Source organism: Vigna umbellata, chromosome 4 (genome assembly GCF_029865625.1).
Source record: "Vigna umbellata cultivar VRB3 chromosome 4, Vumbellata_1.0, whole genome shotgun sequence".
NCBI lineage: Eukaryota > Viridiplantae > Streptophyta > Magnoliopsida > Fabales > Fabaceae > Vigna > Vigna umbellata.
This window is the reverse complement of record NC_142168.1, coordinates 59,808,936-59,826,934: the sequence shown is the minus strand read 5'-3', so window position 1 is coordinate 59,826,934 and position 17,999 is coordinate 59,808,936. Positions and strand designations below refer to the sequence as shown.

General features: G+C 33.0%; 3 protein-coding genes across 3 annotated transcripts in view; all 3 read left to right on the top strand.

The window, feature by feature from the left end:
• LOC124846071 (uncharacterized) overlaps positions 1 to 8,341 on the top strand; it is a 28,718-nt gene extending 20,377 nt beyond the window's left edge. The window contains 2 exon segments of the mRNA XM_088111646.1: positions 8,194 to 8,283; positions 8,285 to 8,341. Of these exon segments, the coding sequence (XP_087967772.1) occupies positions 8,194 to 8,283; positions 8,285 to 8,341 (147 nt within the window).
• Positions 8,342 to 8,386: 45 nt separating this feature from the next.
• Positions 8,387 to 9,078, top strand: LOC148200745 (uncharacterized). The gene is made up of 3 exons (XM_088113037.1): positions 8,387 to 8,395; positions 8,440 to 8,520; positions 8,650 to 9,078. Exons 1-3 carry the CDS (start codon positions 8,387 to 8,389, stop codon positions 9,076 to 9,078), a joined length of 519 nt encoding a protein of 172 aa, XP_087969163.1.
• LOC124826602 (uncharacterized) lies at positions 9,075 to 17,494 on the top strand. Its single transcript, XM_088113036.1, has 4 exons — positions 9,075 to 9,080; positions 9,559 to 10,302; positions 10,429 to 11,217; positions 17,429 to 17,494. Exons 1-4 carry the CDS (start codon positions 9,075 to 9,077, stop codon positions 17,492 to 17,494), a joined length of 1,605 nt encoding a protein of 534 aa, XP_087969162.1.
• Positions 17,495 to 17,999: the final 505 nt, after the last annotated feature.

The window sequence follows — 17,999 nt, the reverse complement described above, 5'->3', positions numbered from 1 at the left end:
ACAAGTCAAAAAACAATAGTGAAGATAATGGTCAGATAGAAAAAAATGGATCTGCTTTGAAAGTAGTTTGGTACCTTCCAATAGTGCCCAGACTTAAGCGTTTGTTTGCGAATCCCAAAGATGCTAAAAATCTTAGATGGCATGCAGATGAGAGAAAATTGACGGGCTGCTTCGTCATCCAGCTGATTCAAAGCAATGGAAAAATATTGATCGACAATTTCCCGAATTTGGTAAAGAGTGTAGAAATCTTAGGCTTGGTTTAGCCACTGATGGAATAAACCCATTTGGTAATCTGAGTACCAATCACAGTTGTTGGCCAGTTATATTGATAATTTACAACTTATCTCCTGCATTGTGCATGAAGAGGAAGTACATGATGTTGTCTATGATGATATCTGGTCCAAAGCATCCTGGAAATGACATAGATGTTTATCTAAGCCCACTAGTTGAAGACTTGAAGGTTTTGTGGGTTGATGGGGTTGAAATATTTGATGCATTCGCTTCAGAGACTTTTATGATGCGTGCAATGTTATTTTGCACCATTAATGACTTTCCTGCTTATGGTAATTTGTCAGGGTACAGTGTCAAGGGTCATAAAGCGTGTCCTATATGTGAAGAAAACACTGCAGCTCATCAATTGAAACATGGAAGAAAGACGGTGTATCTGCGTCATCGGAGATTTCTAAAACGTAATCATCCATATCGAAGGTTAAAAAAAGCATTCAATGGAGATCAAGAGAGGGACGAAGCACCAAATCCACTTACTGGCCTTGAAGTTCTTAAAAAAGTTAATAAAATACATCATGTATTTGGGAAAACATCGAAGAAGTCATCTGTAACGACCCCTTGGAAGAAGAAATCAATATTCTTTGATCTTCCATATTGGTCAAAGTTAGATGTTCGACATTGCATAGATGTGATGAATGTAGAAAAGAATGTGTGTGATAGCTTGATTGGTACATTACTCAACATTCAGGGAAAGACAAAAGATGGAGTGAATGCTCGTTTGGATTTGGTTGACATGAATATCCGAGAAGAGTTGGCACCCAAGGAGATTGGTAAACGTACTTATTTGCCCCCTACATGTTACACAATGTCTAGACAAGAGAAGATAAGTTTTTGTGTATGTTTAAAGAATATCAAAGTACCACAAGGATACTCTTCAAATATGAAGAGTTTAGTGTCAATGCAGGACTTAAAGCTTGTTGGCATGAAGTCTCACGATTGTCACGTCTTAATGCAACAGTTGTTACCGGTGGCTATTCGTGGAATTTTGCCCAAAAATGTTAGGCACACCATAAACAGTTTGTGTTCATTTTTCTCGTCAATATGTAGTAAAGCCATCGATCCTACAAAGTTAGATGAACTTCAAGGCGAGATTGTTATCATCTTGTGTCAACTAGAGATGTTTTTCCCTCCATCTTTTTTTGACATCATGGTACATTTACTTGTTCATTTGGTTAGAGAAATCAAGTTGTGCGGACCGGTATACTTAAGATGGATGTATCCTATTGAGCGTTATATGAAGATTTTGAAAGGGTACGTTAAAAATCCATATCGTCTTGAAGGTTCGATGATTGAAAGGTATATTGCTGAAGAAAGTATTGAGTTTTGTTCAGATTACATGACATCAACGAATCCAATAGGAGTTCCTCGCACAGCATGGTTGAATAAATTTTCTACAAGTAAAAGCATCCGAGGTGTCAATGTGGTGACAAAAGATCGCGAAGAATTGTTGCAAGCGCATCTTTATATATTGAACAACACAGATGAGGTGATCCCTTTTTTGGAAGCACACAAAGCCATTGTTAAGAATAAAAATCCAAGACAATCAGAGAAATGGCAATTGATGGAGCATAACAAAACATTTATGTCTTGGTTCAAATATGAAATTGACAAAGAGCCACATTCTTCTGAAACTTTATTGTGGCTTGCAAATGGTTTGAAGTTTGATGTCGTGTGTTGTACAGGTTATGAAGTCAATAATTGCACATTCTATACGAAGACTTTGGATGATAAAAGCACAGTACAAAATAGTGGAGTCAGTTTAGAAGCTGAGTCACTTCAATTTTCCACATCAAAAGATCAATCTCCTGTACTTGGATCAATGAGATATTATGGTATAATAGAAGAGATATGGGAGGTTGATTACACCAAGTTTTTTGTTCTATTGTTCAAGTGTAAGTGGTTTGACAATAAGAGTGGTGTGAAAATAGATGACTCGGGTATGACACTGGTTGATTTTCGCAAGGTGGGTTACCGAGACGAACCGTTTATCATGGTACATCAAGCATCTCAAGTTTTTTATGTCAAAGATCCTGCGTCTGACCATTGGTATGTTGCTCTTCAAGGCAAAAAACAAATTGAAGTTAACGAAGACAATCTGATTAATATTTATATTGCTGACAACCATTCATTTCAAACTACAACAAATTTGGATGACCAATCTGTAGTTGACGATGATGTACATGCAATTCGGTCAGATCATGATGAGAGAATATACATATGATGAATCCAAGTCTTTATGTATGAATTTTCAATTTCTGTATAAGTATTTTATTAATATAACATAAGGTTTCCTTTTATACATTTCCTATGATTACTATTACATGTTTTGTTAATTTATATGATATTACATAAGTCTTGAAAGAAAATTTAATGTTGTTATTTATTTTGACAGATATATGGCTGATCATCCACATTCTTCAGGGGATGAGGCTCCCCCAACCAGATCCACTAGAGGACCCACTAGGATGAAATAACTATTGATAAGGAAAAATAGTGGTGAAAGAACTCCGGTGAATGTGAATGTCACCACGGGTGTGGCAACTGGCCCCCATGCAGATGACTTCCGATCATACCTTGGAGTAGTGGCACGTGATAAGATTAGCATTCTCATTCCATCTTTTGATCATGTGTCCGAGGGTGATCGGAACATTATTTGGCAAGATATATTGGTAAGTTAGTTAATAGCATTTGAATTAAAATTTGTTTATATTGATAATTTTGTACTAATACAACTTTATTATGTTTTTTTCAGATGACATTTGACATTCCAAATGTCCCAACACTTAGAAATAAGTGTTTGTCAACTGTTGCAGAAAATTTCAAAAACTTTAAAAGCAAGTTGACATCAAGGTACATCTTTGGACACCTTAAACATAAAAGTCCATGTAGTTCATATAAGTCCATTGATGAGGAGACTTGGCGGCTTTTTAAAGAGAGTCGGATGTCAGAGGAATGGCAGGTTAGTGTAGTTCATATTATTCAATTCCTCATTAACAAATATATATCATATGAACTAATTAATTAATGTGTATGTGACAGGCAATTAGAAGCAAAGCACAAGGAACAAGTGCTCAGAACAAAAACCCCCACCTATTATCTCATGGTGGGTATAGGAAGCTTGAGGAGAAAATCCTCAAGCAAAAGGCAGATGCTATACCACCATCTCAGGGTGGTAGCCCTCCTCAGCCTCCTTCTCCACCGTCTAGACATGAGAAATGGAAGTTGGCCCGTATGCGACCATCGGGCACCTACTCTTCCGACACTGCACGAGAGATTTCTGAAAAAATTGTAAGTTATCACTATTCCTAAAATAATAAATATTGTCATTATACATACTACATTAAACTATTTAAAGAATAATGGTGTTTTGTAATGTTACAGGACGCCTTGGTTGAGCAGAGCTCCCAAGGCCAATTCACTCCAGAGGGTCGCCAGGATATTCTTGCTGCTGCAATTGGACGACCTGAGCACCCTGGACGTGTACGTGCTGCAGGTCCTGGAGTAGGAATTACAGATTATTTTGGGAGCTCTTCTCGTCAGCCTTCATATTCATACAGCGATACACAAAGGATGACAGAAGAGATCACAAAAAAGGTCCGACAAGACCTTATACAGGAGATCAGGGCCGAGGTGAGGGCTGAATTCCAGATGCTATACCAGCAGCAGTTTCAGAGCATGCGCCCGGTGCAGTCTCCTATAGGGGAACATGTTATCCCTCCCCCTCCCACAGGTAAACTTAATAAACATTTATGTGCAATTATTTCTATCTCTTGTATAATCTAACATTTACTCTGACAGGGAGAAGCGGCAAAGGAAGTTGTTCCGCATCAGCCATCCCAAAGGATGACATGGACGATGGTAGTCCATGTCTGCTATACATTTTAGAGGATACTGAGATGGTGCTGGTAGCTCGTGGAACAGAGTTTAGGTCAGCGACTGTATGTCATGGTATGCAACTATTAGAGGATGAGGTGAAGGTCTCAATGGATGAAATGATCATACCAGATGTCTCGGTTCCTCTGTCCACGGAAGAGATTTTCACTGTGGAACAAGCATATAAGTCGTTTATCACTTGGCCTAAATTTTTGGTTAAACCAGTTTCTGACCCCTCGGTATGAAATTCTTCTTTACACTTCTCAATTTTAAAGGTTTTTGATGTCAAAACTTATCTTATCTTTTCATGTAACAACAGACGCAGGCACAAGAGAAGATTCCTCTATCTGAGGATGACCCTCTTTCTTCATTGCATCTACTTGCTGACATCCTTGATGATAAGCCTTTGGAGGTTGACTATGACGCTAATGTATTTGGGGCAGGCTCTGAGGTCCCAATATACCTTAATAGCCAAGATGTCCGTGAGCTTGCGTCGGGAACACAAGAGTTGAATATTTCAATTATTCAACTATGGACGATGTAAGTCTATGATCAATTATTTATATATAAAATTGATTTATATATCAAGTATCCTTATATCAAAGTTAATTTTTGATTTCAGGTATATGTTTGGGGTCACTAATAAGTTGGGGCGTTCTGATGATTATGGATTCATTGATCCCCAATCAATTCATGAATCAAATGATTTTGAGCATATCAACATGAGTATGATAAGAAGTTTTGGAAGGGGCAAGAAAATATACTTTTTGCCTTATATATCCGGGTAAGTCAACTTTGTTAACATGATAATGTTCCATATGTGATTTTAATATTTAATAGTTACGTTATTATGAATTTCAGGCGCCATTGGCAACTTCTTGTTATGTCTACGCAAGACAACTATGCTTTGTGGTTCTGCTCATTGCACAGGCCTCCTCCCACACAACTCAAACAAGCAATTGATTGGTAAGAACCTCAATGTTTGGACTTTCTTTGTTATATAACTGAATGCTAAAACCTTTTTTTATATACAGTTCTATTCCAGCAAGTATGATGATGGGTGGGAGATCAATTGTTAATAGTAGAAAGATTGCTTGGATTTCTCTCAAGGTTTGACATATGCTAAAGTCATACTTTGTTATGATTGTTTTATAACAAATGTTATTCACTAACTATTATCAACTGTGATGATATATTGTAGTGTAACAGACAAAATGGGTCATATGAGTGTGGATACTATGTAATGTATTGGATGACCCATATTGTTCGTTCTCACATCACAAGTCGCTGGGAAACGGTAATATTTAACTTTAACAAATTTTGATTTTTTAACAAATGTTGAATTCATATACACTAATTAAAATGAATTGTCTTTTGCAGAGATTCAAGACTACTACACCAGTTCCTGAGAAGTCACTATTATTCATTAGGAACGCTGCTGCGAAGTATATAGTTAGATTATACAATAGCTCTTAGATTTAAACAATGCATTTGATTAGATAGAATTTTCTTAGACTTTGTACTTTATTTGATGTTGAAATACATTTGAACATGTGTTTGTTATGTTCAAATTGAATTTGTGTACATGTTTTTATATGCAGGTCTGTTTTTGTGGTAGTGGATATCACAAAAACAGACCTGCAATTTTAAAAAACTGCAGGGGAATATGCCGCGGTTCTAACCACAACCGCGGCATATAGTGTTTCGTTTTTTTTAAAAACGAGACATATGGCCACGGTTTTAACATTAACCGCGGCATATTCTTCCGTCTTTTGCCGCGGTTGAACCGCGGCATATAGTGGATTTTTTAATTTTTTTTTTTAAAAAAATGGCTTTAGGCAGCGGTTCCCTCGACAACCGCGGCATATTCCTCAACCTATATACCGCGGTTATAACCGCGGCCTAAAGTGTCTGACTTACTACCGCGGCTGAATATGCCGCGGTTCTTAAACCGCGACGTATAGTGAAAATGAACCGCGGTAAAAGTCCCTCGCTGCACTAGTGGCTTTCATTAAATGCTTTTTTTAATCTACAATAAGGGTGATTTCGAGGAATAAATCTTTGATGTCTTGTATACATAGTTTTCTACCATGCTTAATTGAAGATAACTAGTACCTTTTTCGCAAATAAGACATGCAAAATGACCTTTAACATTGTAACCACTCAAATCTCCATATATTGGAAAATCATTTACAATGCAAAACAACATTGCAAGTAAATGAAAAGTTTCACCAGAATATGAATCAAAGATCTCGATGCCCTCTTCCCACAACATTTTCAAATCATTAATTAACGATTTTAGATACCCACCAATGTTATTTCAGGTTACCTATGACCCAATATATCATTATATACAACATTATATATTTTTTCTTCATGCACAACAAAGGAGATAAATTATAAATCATCAACAACACTGGCCATAAACTATATTTGCTACTTAACTTTTCATAAGGATTCATACTATCAATAGCAAATGTAAGTCTTAAGTTTTTTGGCTATGAACCAAATTCTGAAAATGTTTCATCAATCTTCTTCCATTGTAGGGAATTAGCTGGGTGTTGAAGAAGATTATCACAGTTTCTTTCATCAACGTTCCATTTATTGTTCTTCACATTATTTTAATGGGAAACAATTGTTTCAACCTAGGTAGTATAGAAAAGATCCACATCATCTTAGTAGGTGGATCATCATTGTCTTCATAACCATTTTTTGCATTAACTTTTTTCTTAGAACCGTGATAAATAACATGTTGGGCACACATTCAATGAAGCGTACTCATCTAATACACAATCACTGAGGCATGCACAAGGTTTTCAAACTCGAGAGTTTACGTAAATTCGTGAGAGTCCAGCAAACTTGACTTGTAAACTTGACTCTTAAACTCATAAGAGTTTACTTTGTATGAAAAAAAAGAAATAAATAACATCCTAATTCAAATAAGTTAACAAAATTATATAAATTCAAATACATAAGTTCATAGAAATATTGTTCATAGAAGTATTGTAAAGCTTAAACTGAAATGTCAAAGTCTCTATGTCTAATCCTCTAATAATGACATCATCATCTCTGTCATCATCTTCATCCAACTCTTCCTCTAATAAATGTTGTGCATCCTCATTGTCTCCAAATGTTATGTTATCAAGATCAAGATAATCTAGAACAAGATCTCTTGTTGGTCCATCTAAGTGAATATTTTCATCTTCAACATGCTCAATTTCAACAACATCATATGTCTCTTTAGTTACCCATTCATCATTTGATTCAATGTTATCAAATAGAAGAGCAACAAGTTTTCGAATTTGTCTACTTTTACACTTGTAGTTATACATCACAAACTAAATCATTCAACTCGTAGTTATTTCAAAATTTGCATAAAAATTAAATATTTTCATAGTATTTAGGTTTAAGGTTCAACAATACAAAATAATATTATTTAAAAATAAATGGTTTCTCGAAAGAAATACAAAATATTTCATGTTTTTTACCTTTAAGGAAATATCCAAATAAAATTTACAAAACATTTAAAAAAAATTCCAATTGATTCTTCACAACAAAACTTTTAATTTTAGAAGCTGGTTTTGTTCCAGTTTTCCAGTTTTTGATCATTCAAATGGAGATCGGATTTGTAAGTGTAATTGACCATATACAATAGAATAATTCATTGAAGATTGAGTCTGTAATTCTAAAAGGCCAAACACTAAATGAGTTAACGGATTTTTGGATTCAACTGGTTGGTCTATTTCTCAAAACAAAGTTACTTGCCATCACTCCATTATCCTTTTATAACATTTTTTTTTTGCATTTTGGTCAGAAAACCTTTAGCCATCTTTTATTTTTATTTTTCTCTTTTTATATCTTACATAATTGGCATTTATTATAAAAATAAATACATAAATAAATAAGCTACTGGCCAATTACCAAAATTTGACTTAAGTATTCATTCAAATCCAAAGTGATCTTAATTAAATAAAAAGCATATGAAACTTGTCGATTTATCCTGACATTGAGCTTTTTGTCTTGTCTTGTAAGGATTTTTTCAACTACTCCAAGCTTATGATTCTTAATGATTATCTTGGGATGATGGGAGTTCAACACACAAAACCTACTGTATCACACAACTTTTTTGGCAGTTTTACGAAGTTGGAATTCGATATAACGTGCAATAGATCCTTTGTAATTCCATCTCATGTACTTCCTTACTTGAAGAACCTAAAAGAGTTGAATGTCCATAGCTCCGATGAAGTGGAAGTAATATTTGACACTGATGAGATTGAGGTTGAGACAGAGGGGATAATCATTATAATTTTAGAGGCTCCAACTAACTTGTTACAACAACCTTTGTTTTCGATTGAAAAGGTAATGAAGCATTATAATTTAACCTTTTGTTAATCCTTTTCTTTGCATTAATGATATATTTTTCTCTTATAGTATCTAACTAAAATCAACACATCTCATCTATTGAATTTGTTTGATTTCAATTCCTAGGTTTCTCCCAAACCGGTGGGATTGACACTCAATGAGGAAAACATTAAACTTATGAGTGATGCACGTTTGCCAGAAGACCATCTTTGTAAATTAAAATATCTTATACTATCCTTTGAGGATGATAACAATGGGAAAGATAGTTTGCCTTTTGATTTCTTTCACAAGCTACCTAATTTAGAATATCTTACAGTACAAAAATGCTTCGGTCTGAAGGAGATATTTCCCTCTCAAAAGCTTCAAGTTCACGACAATGTACTTGCTGGATTGAAACGTTTATTTTTGTTGGAACTAAGTGAGTTAGAGTGTATCGGTTTAGAGCACACGTGGGTACAACCATACACTCAAAGACTTGAACTGTTAGAGCTTTACGAGTGTCCTTTGGTAGAAATAATAGTTTATTGTGCGGTGTCATTCACCAATCTTAAATGAAGGTGATAATTATAGAATAAAAACAACAAACACAAGAAATACAAACATTAGAAAGTGGAAGCTAGTTTATAAAAGAAATGAGAATATAATAGAAACTGATTAATCATAAAATATCATATTTTAAACAATTCATAGAATAATCAAACATATAATTACAAATTCTCTAGACTCAATTATCAAGATACATGCATTAACATTGAACTCACTAGAGACATGCATTTGTGGTGGTCTCTACTACTGTATAGAACTATCACCAATGGGTTCATCCTATCACTTAGAAGGTTAATTCCCTACTCTTTTTATATCTTAGATAATTGGAACCTATTATAAACATAAATACAAAATAAATAAGCTGCAGGCCTATTAACAAATTTTGACTTAAGTATTCATTCAAATCCCAATGATCTTATTCAAATATCAAGCATATGAAACTTTTCGATTATCATGATTTTCTTGACATTGATTTTCTTGTCTTGTAAGGATTTCTTCAACTACTCAAAGCTTATGATTCTTGATGATTATCTTGGGATGATGGGAGTTCAACACACAAAACCTACTGTATCACACAACTTTTTTGGCAGCTTTACAAAGTTGGAATTCGGTATAACTTGCAATAGATCCTTCGTAATTCCATCTCATATACTTCCTTACTTGAAGAACCTAAAAGAATTGAATGTGCATAGCTCCGATGAAGTGGAAATAATATTTGACACTGATGAGATTGAGGTTGAGACAAAGGGAATAATATTTGGTTTGGAAAAGCTTACCTTAAAACACTTGTCACATTTAAATTGTGTGTGGAAAGAAAATCTCGAAGAAATTGTCAGCTTTTCCAATTTGCAAGAAGTGGAGGTTGATGGTTGTGGAAGCCTAGTAACATTGTTCCCTTTATCACTTGCCAAAAATCTTGGCAAGTTGGAGACACTTGAAATACAGGAGTGTGAGAAAATGGTGGAAATAGTTGGAAGGCCAGATGAAACGGAACATGGAACGACAATACTGATTGAATTCCCATGTTTGTCATATCTAGTTCTTGAAAAGATGTCACTATTGAGTTGCTTTTACCCTGGAAAGCATCATCTAGAATGTCCCTTGTTAGATAGGTTATATGTGGAATGTTGTCCTAAGCTGAAGGTATTCAGATCAAGCTTTGATGATGATAGTAAAAAAGAAGTTTTAGAGGCTCCAATTAACTTACAACAACCTTTGTTCTCGATTGAAAAGGTAACGAAGTATTATAATTTAACCTTTTGTGTTTCCTTTTCTTTTCATTGATATATTTTTGTCTTATAGTATCTAATTAACATCAACACATCTCGTCTTTTGAATTTGTTTGACTTCAATTGTCAGGTATCTCCCAAACCGGTGGGACTGACACTCAATGAGGAAAACATTAGGCTAATGAGTGATGCACGTTTGTCAGAAGACCATCTTTGTAAATTAAAATATCTTATACTATCCTTTGAGGATGATAACAATGGGAAAGATAGTTTGCCTTTTGATTTCTTTCACAAGCTACCTAATTTAGAATATCTTACAGTACAAAAATGCTTTGGTCTGAAGGAGATATTTCCCTCTCAAAAGCTTCAAGTTCACGACAATGTACTTGCTGGATTGAAACAATTATATTTGTTCGAACTACCTAAGTTAGAGTCCATAGGTTTACAGCACACGTGGGTACAACCATACTCCAAAATGCTTGAATTGTTAAAGCTTCGCACTTGCCCTCGAGTAGAAAGCATAGTTTCTTGTGAAGTGTCATTCATCAATCTTACAAAGTTATCTGTGAAGCTATGTGAAAAGATGGAATATTTATTCACGTTTGCAACACTCAAAAGTTTGGTGAAACTTACAACTCTAAGCATAAAGAATTGTGAATCAATAAAAGAAATTGTAAAAAAGGAGAATGAAGATGGTTGTGATGAGATAATATGTAGACGACTCAGATCAATTAAGCTGAATTCCTTACCAAAGCTAGTAAGTTTTTATTCAGGGAATGCCACTTTGCAATGCTCATATTTGAAAAACGTGATGGTAGCTGAATGTCCCAATACGATGACTTTCTCTCAAGGAGTCATTAAAGTGTCAACATTTCACGGCGATCTTTACAAAACGATCCAAAAGTTGTTTCCCAATCAGGTAAGAACTCATTAATATCCTAATTCCATTGCTATTTTTTGTATATTTAAATAATATTTTCTAATACAATGATGTTATATATCCTAAGTCTTTTCTTCACTAATCATACTAACATTCAAAATCAATACTTGTTAATTTATTCAGAGAATGAAACTCATTGGTGCACGTCCGTTATTTTGATGCAATATGTTATTTTCCAAATGAATTTTACAATATCAAAACTTTCATAGTAAATTGAATAAGATCTCATTACAATCTTTGTCCTACAAACAATTCCAGGTTCTTTATAAAATCTTTTAGCTTAAAAATTAAACCTGAATCTTTTTCGTATATTCAGGTAATCCATCAGTCATGATGACAGTAATGAGCGTTTGGAGTTCTTCTTCCTCTACCATTTGGTAGGTATATATGTATTCCTGCATGTCAACCATACTTCAAATTCCTTCCTTTAAAATCTTATTAGTGTTTGATATTTTATTCAGCGTAATTTCCCTTTCGTCATATTTATATACAACACTAGAAATTGAAATTATAATTGAAATTGAAATAAATCAGAATAGAAAGATTAGTCGCATTCAACGATTCACAAAGTTCAAAACTCCCAATGTTATGTTTTACACAATATATCTTGCAAAGATATGCATTTTACATGTCCAAGTTGGAGAGCAGTTACCAATTAATACCACACCCAAAATTATATATTTTCTTTCGTTGTATACATAAATTTGAAAAGAGCAGTTATATTTTTTTAGGTATAACTATACTCTTAGTTATGTTATTATGATTGTGTGAGACTTATTTATTTTTGTTCAAATTTAATTGCAGTTATATATTAAAACTAATACAATAAAATTCGTTCACTATAATCTTTTTATATCTCGAAACTCTTAAATTTTCTCTTTGTTTTTATTTCAACATCACCAAAATTAGTATTGTCAAAATGGGTTAGAATACACGAACCAATCCGGTCCACTATAGGTCGGGCCAAGTTGGATTTGAAAAGGGTGTTGCTTCCTCCACCACTCCAAGTGCTTCTGCACCTCCCCACTGTTTTTTTTATTCCAAAAATACTCTACATATCCCCACTATTTTCTTTTATTTAAAAAATACCCTACATCTTCCCACTATCCTCAACAATCTTTCTGTTTCTCTCTGCATTAATGACGCATTCATATGGCTTAGATTTAAACTTGTGATATATTGCAAAATATAAAATTCAAAGAAAACTTCAATATTAGTGCGTTTACCACTTCCATTTGATAAACTTAAAAGTTAGATGCAAATACAAAATAATAAATATAATAAAATTAATAGTAAATAATATATTTTTATTATTATATAATAACTTTATAATGACGAAAGAACTAAATAAATTTCAAATATTTAATAAATAACTTTTCTTTTATATTTTAAGTATTTAATAATATTTTTATATTATTTATCTAATAAATTAAATACTTTATTCAAGTTATTTGAGTCAAACATGTGGGTAAGTTAAAACATAATATAATGTTAAAAATTATAGATATTAAATGTAAAAAAAACACACACACATATAAACATTTTTCTAGAAATTTAGAACAAAATTTTATCATTTATTAAGTAATTTGAAGAAAAAAAAAATATATTGAACAGTGAAAATAAGATTGAATCAAACTTATTTAAGGAAAAGTGTAAATAAAATTTTGCAATATATCACAAGTTTAAATCTGAGCCATATGAATGAGGGTATTTTTGGAATAAAAGAAAATAGTGAAGAGGTGTAGAGTATTTTTGGAATAAAAGAAAATAGTGGGGAGATGCAGGAACACTTGGGGTGGTGGAGGGAGCAACACCCATTTGAAAAATATGTTAATTTTTTATATGAGTTAATTTTTAACCCGGTCCACTTAGAATCTGGCTCACTTAGGTTGAACCCGTAGTGAGTTGGATTGACTCACCAACCCACCAACCCACCTAATTTAATTTAATTATTTATTGTTTTGTATTTCAATATTATTAGTTGACACTTTTTGCTTTTTTATTGTATTGTGTATTGTAAATTGGGATAAAAAAACAAGATGTTTCAAGATACAAAAATATTGTAGATTTATCTATTCAAGATTCTTATATACGGATAAGAAACACAAAAAATGATCAATATTAAAAACTTATTTGTTAGCCTTTTGTATTTGCTTTTGGATTACATTTGGATTACATTTGCATTGTATGATAGTTTTTCTCTTTTGAATTATCTTTGGAGTTTAATATCATTTTAGAGTGAAATTTCTTTATATTTGAATTACAAAAATTTGTAATTTTTTTAATTTGAAAAAAACTTGTAATCAAGTGAGACAGTGAGTCAACCCGTTTAACCTATCAACCCATGGTGGGCCGGGTCAGGTTCAAATTTTTTTGACTCAATAATAAATAAGTTGGGTTGGATTGACTACTAAATGACCAACCCGTAGTAGATCGAGCTGGGTCATGCCAGATTATCCGTTTTGACAACACTAACTAAAATGATTAATCTTTTAAAATTATTTTTCTAACAAAAATTCATTAATTACAATTCAAAATTAACAACTTATATATTTCTTTGTGCTCTTTGAGACCTTTCCATTGTATATATCTTCAACATATTCATTATATTGTTAAATTATTTTTGTCTCAAATATCAATCATAAATATTTCATTGTTTAATGAGCTTAATTAGAAATGCTTACAAGGAGACGGACACAAAAAAGTGAAAAGGAAGAAAATAAAAAAAAAGAATTATTCTATTATATTGATTAAAAATAGAGAGTAGAGAGTTATATAAAGCACAATATAACTGATAAAACACTTATTAGTTAACATAAATAGATTACACTATGTAATATCCCTCAAGATTATTGGTGATAAAAAATCAGGGGTATGATATTTAGTTTGAGGAAGGATTGTAGCAAGAAAAAATGATAATGTGAATGATAAGTCATGTAAATAATTATCAAGTTGTTCTAAATGTAGAATTCCAAAAAACTCTCACAAAAAGAAATATTTAGTATCCACTAATATTTCATTTAATTCTCAAAGACCCTTCAAGATCATATCAATGGACAACCATAAGTTTATTTCTAATAGTAGAAAAAGAAGATCTTGAAACTTCTTTGGTAAAGAAGTTGACAACTTGACACATGGTTGGAATATGAATCAACTAAATGTGATGTTGTTGGATATATGATCACAAACAAAGTGATGGTCAATTTAAAAATGCTTTAACTTTGAATGCATCCATGGATTTAAAGCTATGAGAACAACACAAATTATCATAATAAAGCTTTGGTATTCCTTCATTGATGTAAAGTTCATCAAGAAGAGACTATATGAAAAGTATCTCAATAAAAATAGTAGCTACAATTCTATATTCAACCTTAATGCTTTAACGGAGACTACCTTTTGCTTTTGGAAGACTTGTTCTTTGCATTCTCGGTGGCAAAGTTGTTCTTCTTTTTTGCCAAACTGGTACTCATTAGGCACTTGTCAACAATCAGAATTCTTTTTTGAGAAATCAAACCACTCCTGCCTATTGTTACACAAAATTGCACCGATGTCTTCATCCATTTCTGTAAAACCCTAGAAAATGGTATTTTAGAAGTGGTGATTGCTTAAAAATAGTGAGACTCCGTTATTTTAATATTAAATGGTTTATTTATAAATAGTTTATTTATAAACGAGTTCCATTATTTTAAAACGTACCATCTCTTTACAAACCACTTTTCTAGAGTTCTCCACATTCTCTCTAAGAGTTCTAACTCTTGAGTCATCTCTTTGATGATCAGGAGGTACCTAAACGACCACGACAACGAGGTCTACGATTCTACCCGATTAGTTTCTTCAATAGAACAAGTAAGTTTCGACTCCTTTTTCTCGTTTTGTTCTTAATTGAGATCATGCTTAATGATCTCTTGTCGATTGTGAATTGTAATGTCTTTTCCTAATTATCTGTTGATCAGAGGTCCTAAGAACTTTCTCCGATCTTTGTTCAATGTTTTGTAGACGTTTCTAGAGTTCTTTGAGCTCTAATGAAGGGTTTAGTGATTATAGAGCTCTGTTGCTCTAATATTACGTAACGGAAGGTAGACTATTTCTTTAATTGATGTTTGTGGTGTAAGTACGGTATTTGTATGAGTATTATTGATTTGGTGATTTCTATTTTTGTGCTAGTGTTAACACATTTAAATGGGTTTATTTGAGTATTTGATGATGAAATTCTAATGTGAGATATCTTGGATGATACTTTGGTCATGAATTTTATGTGAATATGTTGTATTACTAATAGGAATATGTGTTGTAAAGTTTATGGAACAAGGAATTGAAAATCTAGGAGTTTTGGTAGTTAAAATGGAAGTTTTAATATGCATTTTGGTGATATAGTGTTTGGATGGAGGAATATGGTATTGCAGGTCTCTTTATATGTCATTTGAGATTTGTTAGCATTATGAGTTGGTATAAATATGATCAGGAAATTGGTATAGGTCAATGTGATGGTTTTAGAAGGTTTTAAGTTCAAATAAGGGGGTTTTGACATGTGAATTTTGATGCAAGAGTTAGGAAGGAAAAACAAAGGTTTCCCTCACCATATAACTCACCAAAACCATGAGCTCTTAACACCTTTCACCACCATCAAATTTCGCAATCTTCATCCATGAACTTATGACTTGATTTGCTTCTAGATTTGGCTTGTTCTAGCTAGAGCATTCACATCATTATTTCACTATAAGAAAGTACATAGATAACGCTTTTTTCCTTTATCATAGATAGCGCTTTTTGAGCGCTATCTATATATAGACTATCTATTAATATATAGCGCTTTTAAAAAAAAACGTTATCTATTATCAATCATCAATAGATAACGCTTTTTTAAATAAGTGTTAGTGGATGACAATTGATAGCACTTTTTTAAAAAAAACGTTATTCATTGTCAACCACCAATAAGTGTTATCTATTGGTGGTTGACAATGAATAAATTACCAATAGATAACATTTATTTTAAAAAAAGCGCTATCTATTGGATCTTCGATTGTGGCGTTCTCGACAGCATAACAAGTGCTCCGACAAATCTTTCAATGACAGATAACGGTGACAAAGTCGACGGTGGCAACAAAGGTGACAATATCTGTGAGTTTATTAGAGAACCCTAGCTCTAGATACAATGTGAAAATAGAGAGAGATTAGGTGTGGGGTATATCCCCTTGAGTTGAAACAACACATAGGATAGCCTATTTATAATGAAAATATGGGTTGAGCCCAACTACACACAATTAGGTTTACACATTTCTAAAAGTCCAGATTAATTTGACAAAAACAATCAACGCCTACCAATTTTGTTAAGATTGGAGTAGTCATGCAGGCTAGCAACCACCAATTGATCTTTGGTCATATTCAACATGTGCGGGATTGAGAGAAATGGGTTGTCGCATTATCAGAGGACACGGATTTTGGTGGAGGCACATATCCACCAAAGAATTCATCAATTTGAGTCCCCGAATGGTGGCAAGAGCTTTGCCAAGGAAGAAAATTGTCATCATCAAGTTTTAGAGAAATTGGGATATGAAAAGTATGAGAAAGAAAATTGGAAGAGGAAGGAGATGAATCAGGTTGATATTGGCGGAAGATGACGAAATCATGGAGAAGATTTTTTGCTCTAAATACCATATAAGCAGAAAGAGATAAAAGGGTGCAAAAGGAAATAATTATTCTATTATTATTGATTAAAAACAGGGAGCAGTAACAATGCTCATAAACCAACCGAGTTTTTATAATAACTAGTTTAAAATAAGCAAAAGATAAGTCTGATGAATTTCGTTACATGAAAAGTAAAGTATGGAGTGTGTTATTCGTTTCTCTTAATTCTCTCTTATTTAATAAGTGGAGACACATTAAAAGATAAGATCGGACTTTAAATCTCAATACAATAAAAAGAATTCTTTTTAAAATAATTAGGATTTCATTTGAATAAATTAGGTTGCCAACTACACACATGGATCACTGGCAATATAAGAAATATAGTAATTAAGAGTATGCTGTTTACCACATACTTTTTCGTAACTATTTACAACAAGGGACTGTATGCCCCCCACCAAAATAGTTGAATTTATTGTCATTGCATGAATTTGATTACTTTATTTGAAACAAATTAGTTAAACTTCTGTACATATAATTGTGCTTTTGTTTATTATTTTTTTGTTAGGTCAGCTGTGATTTCCGCATTGCATTCTCAGACGCGGAGGGAACAATGATGATACCAGTGTCATGAACAAAAGTTTATTCTAAGTCTCTCTTTTGTTGTTTGAAATGATTGAAATACAAATAACGATGACCTACACGGTCATCTTGTATGGGATTAAGTTAGTTATATTCTGTATATGCATGTTAGTCCTGAACTTAAAATACTTTGAAGATTGAACTTCGTAACAATGTCATCTCTCCCACCCCTGTTATTTTTAAGTTTTGTATTTTTGCTATATTTTGGGGGCATGGCTTTGGAAGCGGTGGCAGGATATACATGTATTTCATCACATAGAGACATATCTCTATCGGGTTTCAAATAGACCGGCGTGAGGGTAACTGCGAGTAAAATGTTAGGAAGAGCCAGTAAGGTCATGAATAAGGTGGTAAGAACCACCAAAGGTTTGATAACTTGAGGCCGTGAATAGAATTAGGTGTTAATTAACGTAGTTATCTCATATATATCATTGTGGAGACTAAGTAAGAATCTAAAAGGAAAGGGGAGAAAGATTATACGCATTGAATGGGGTAGT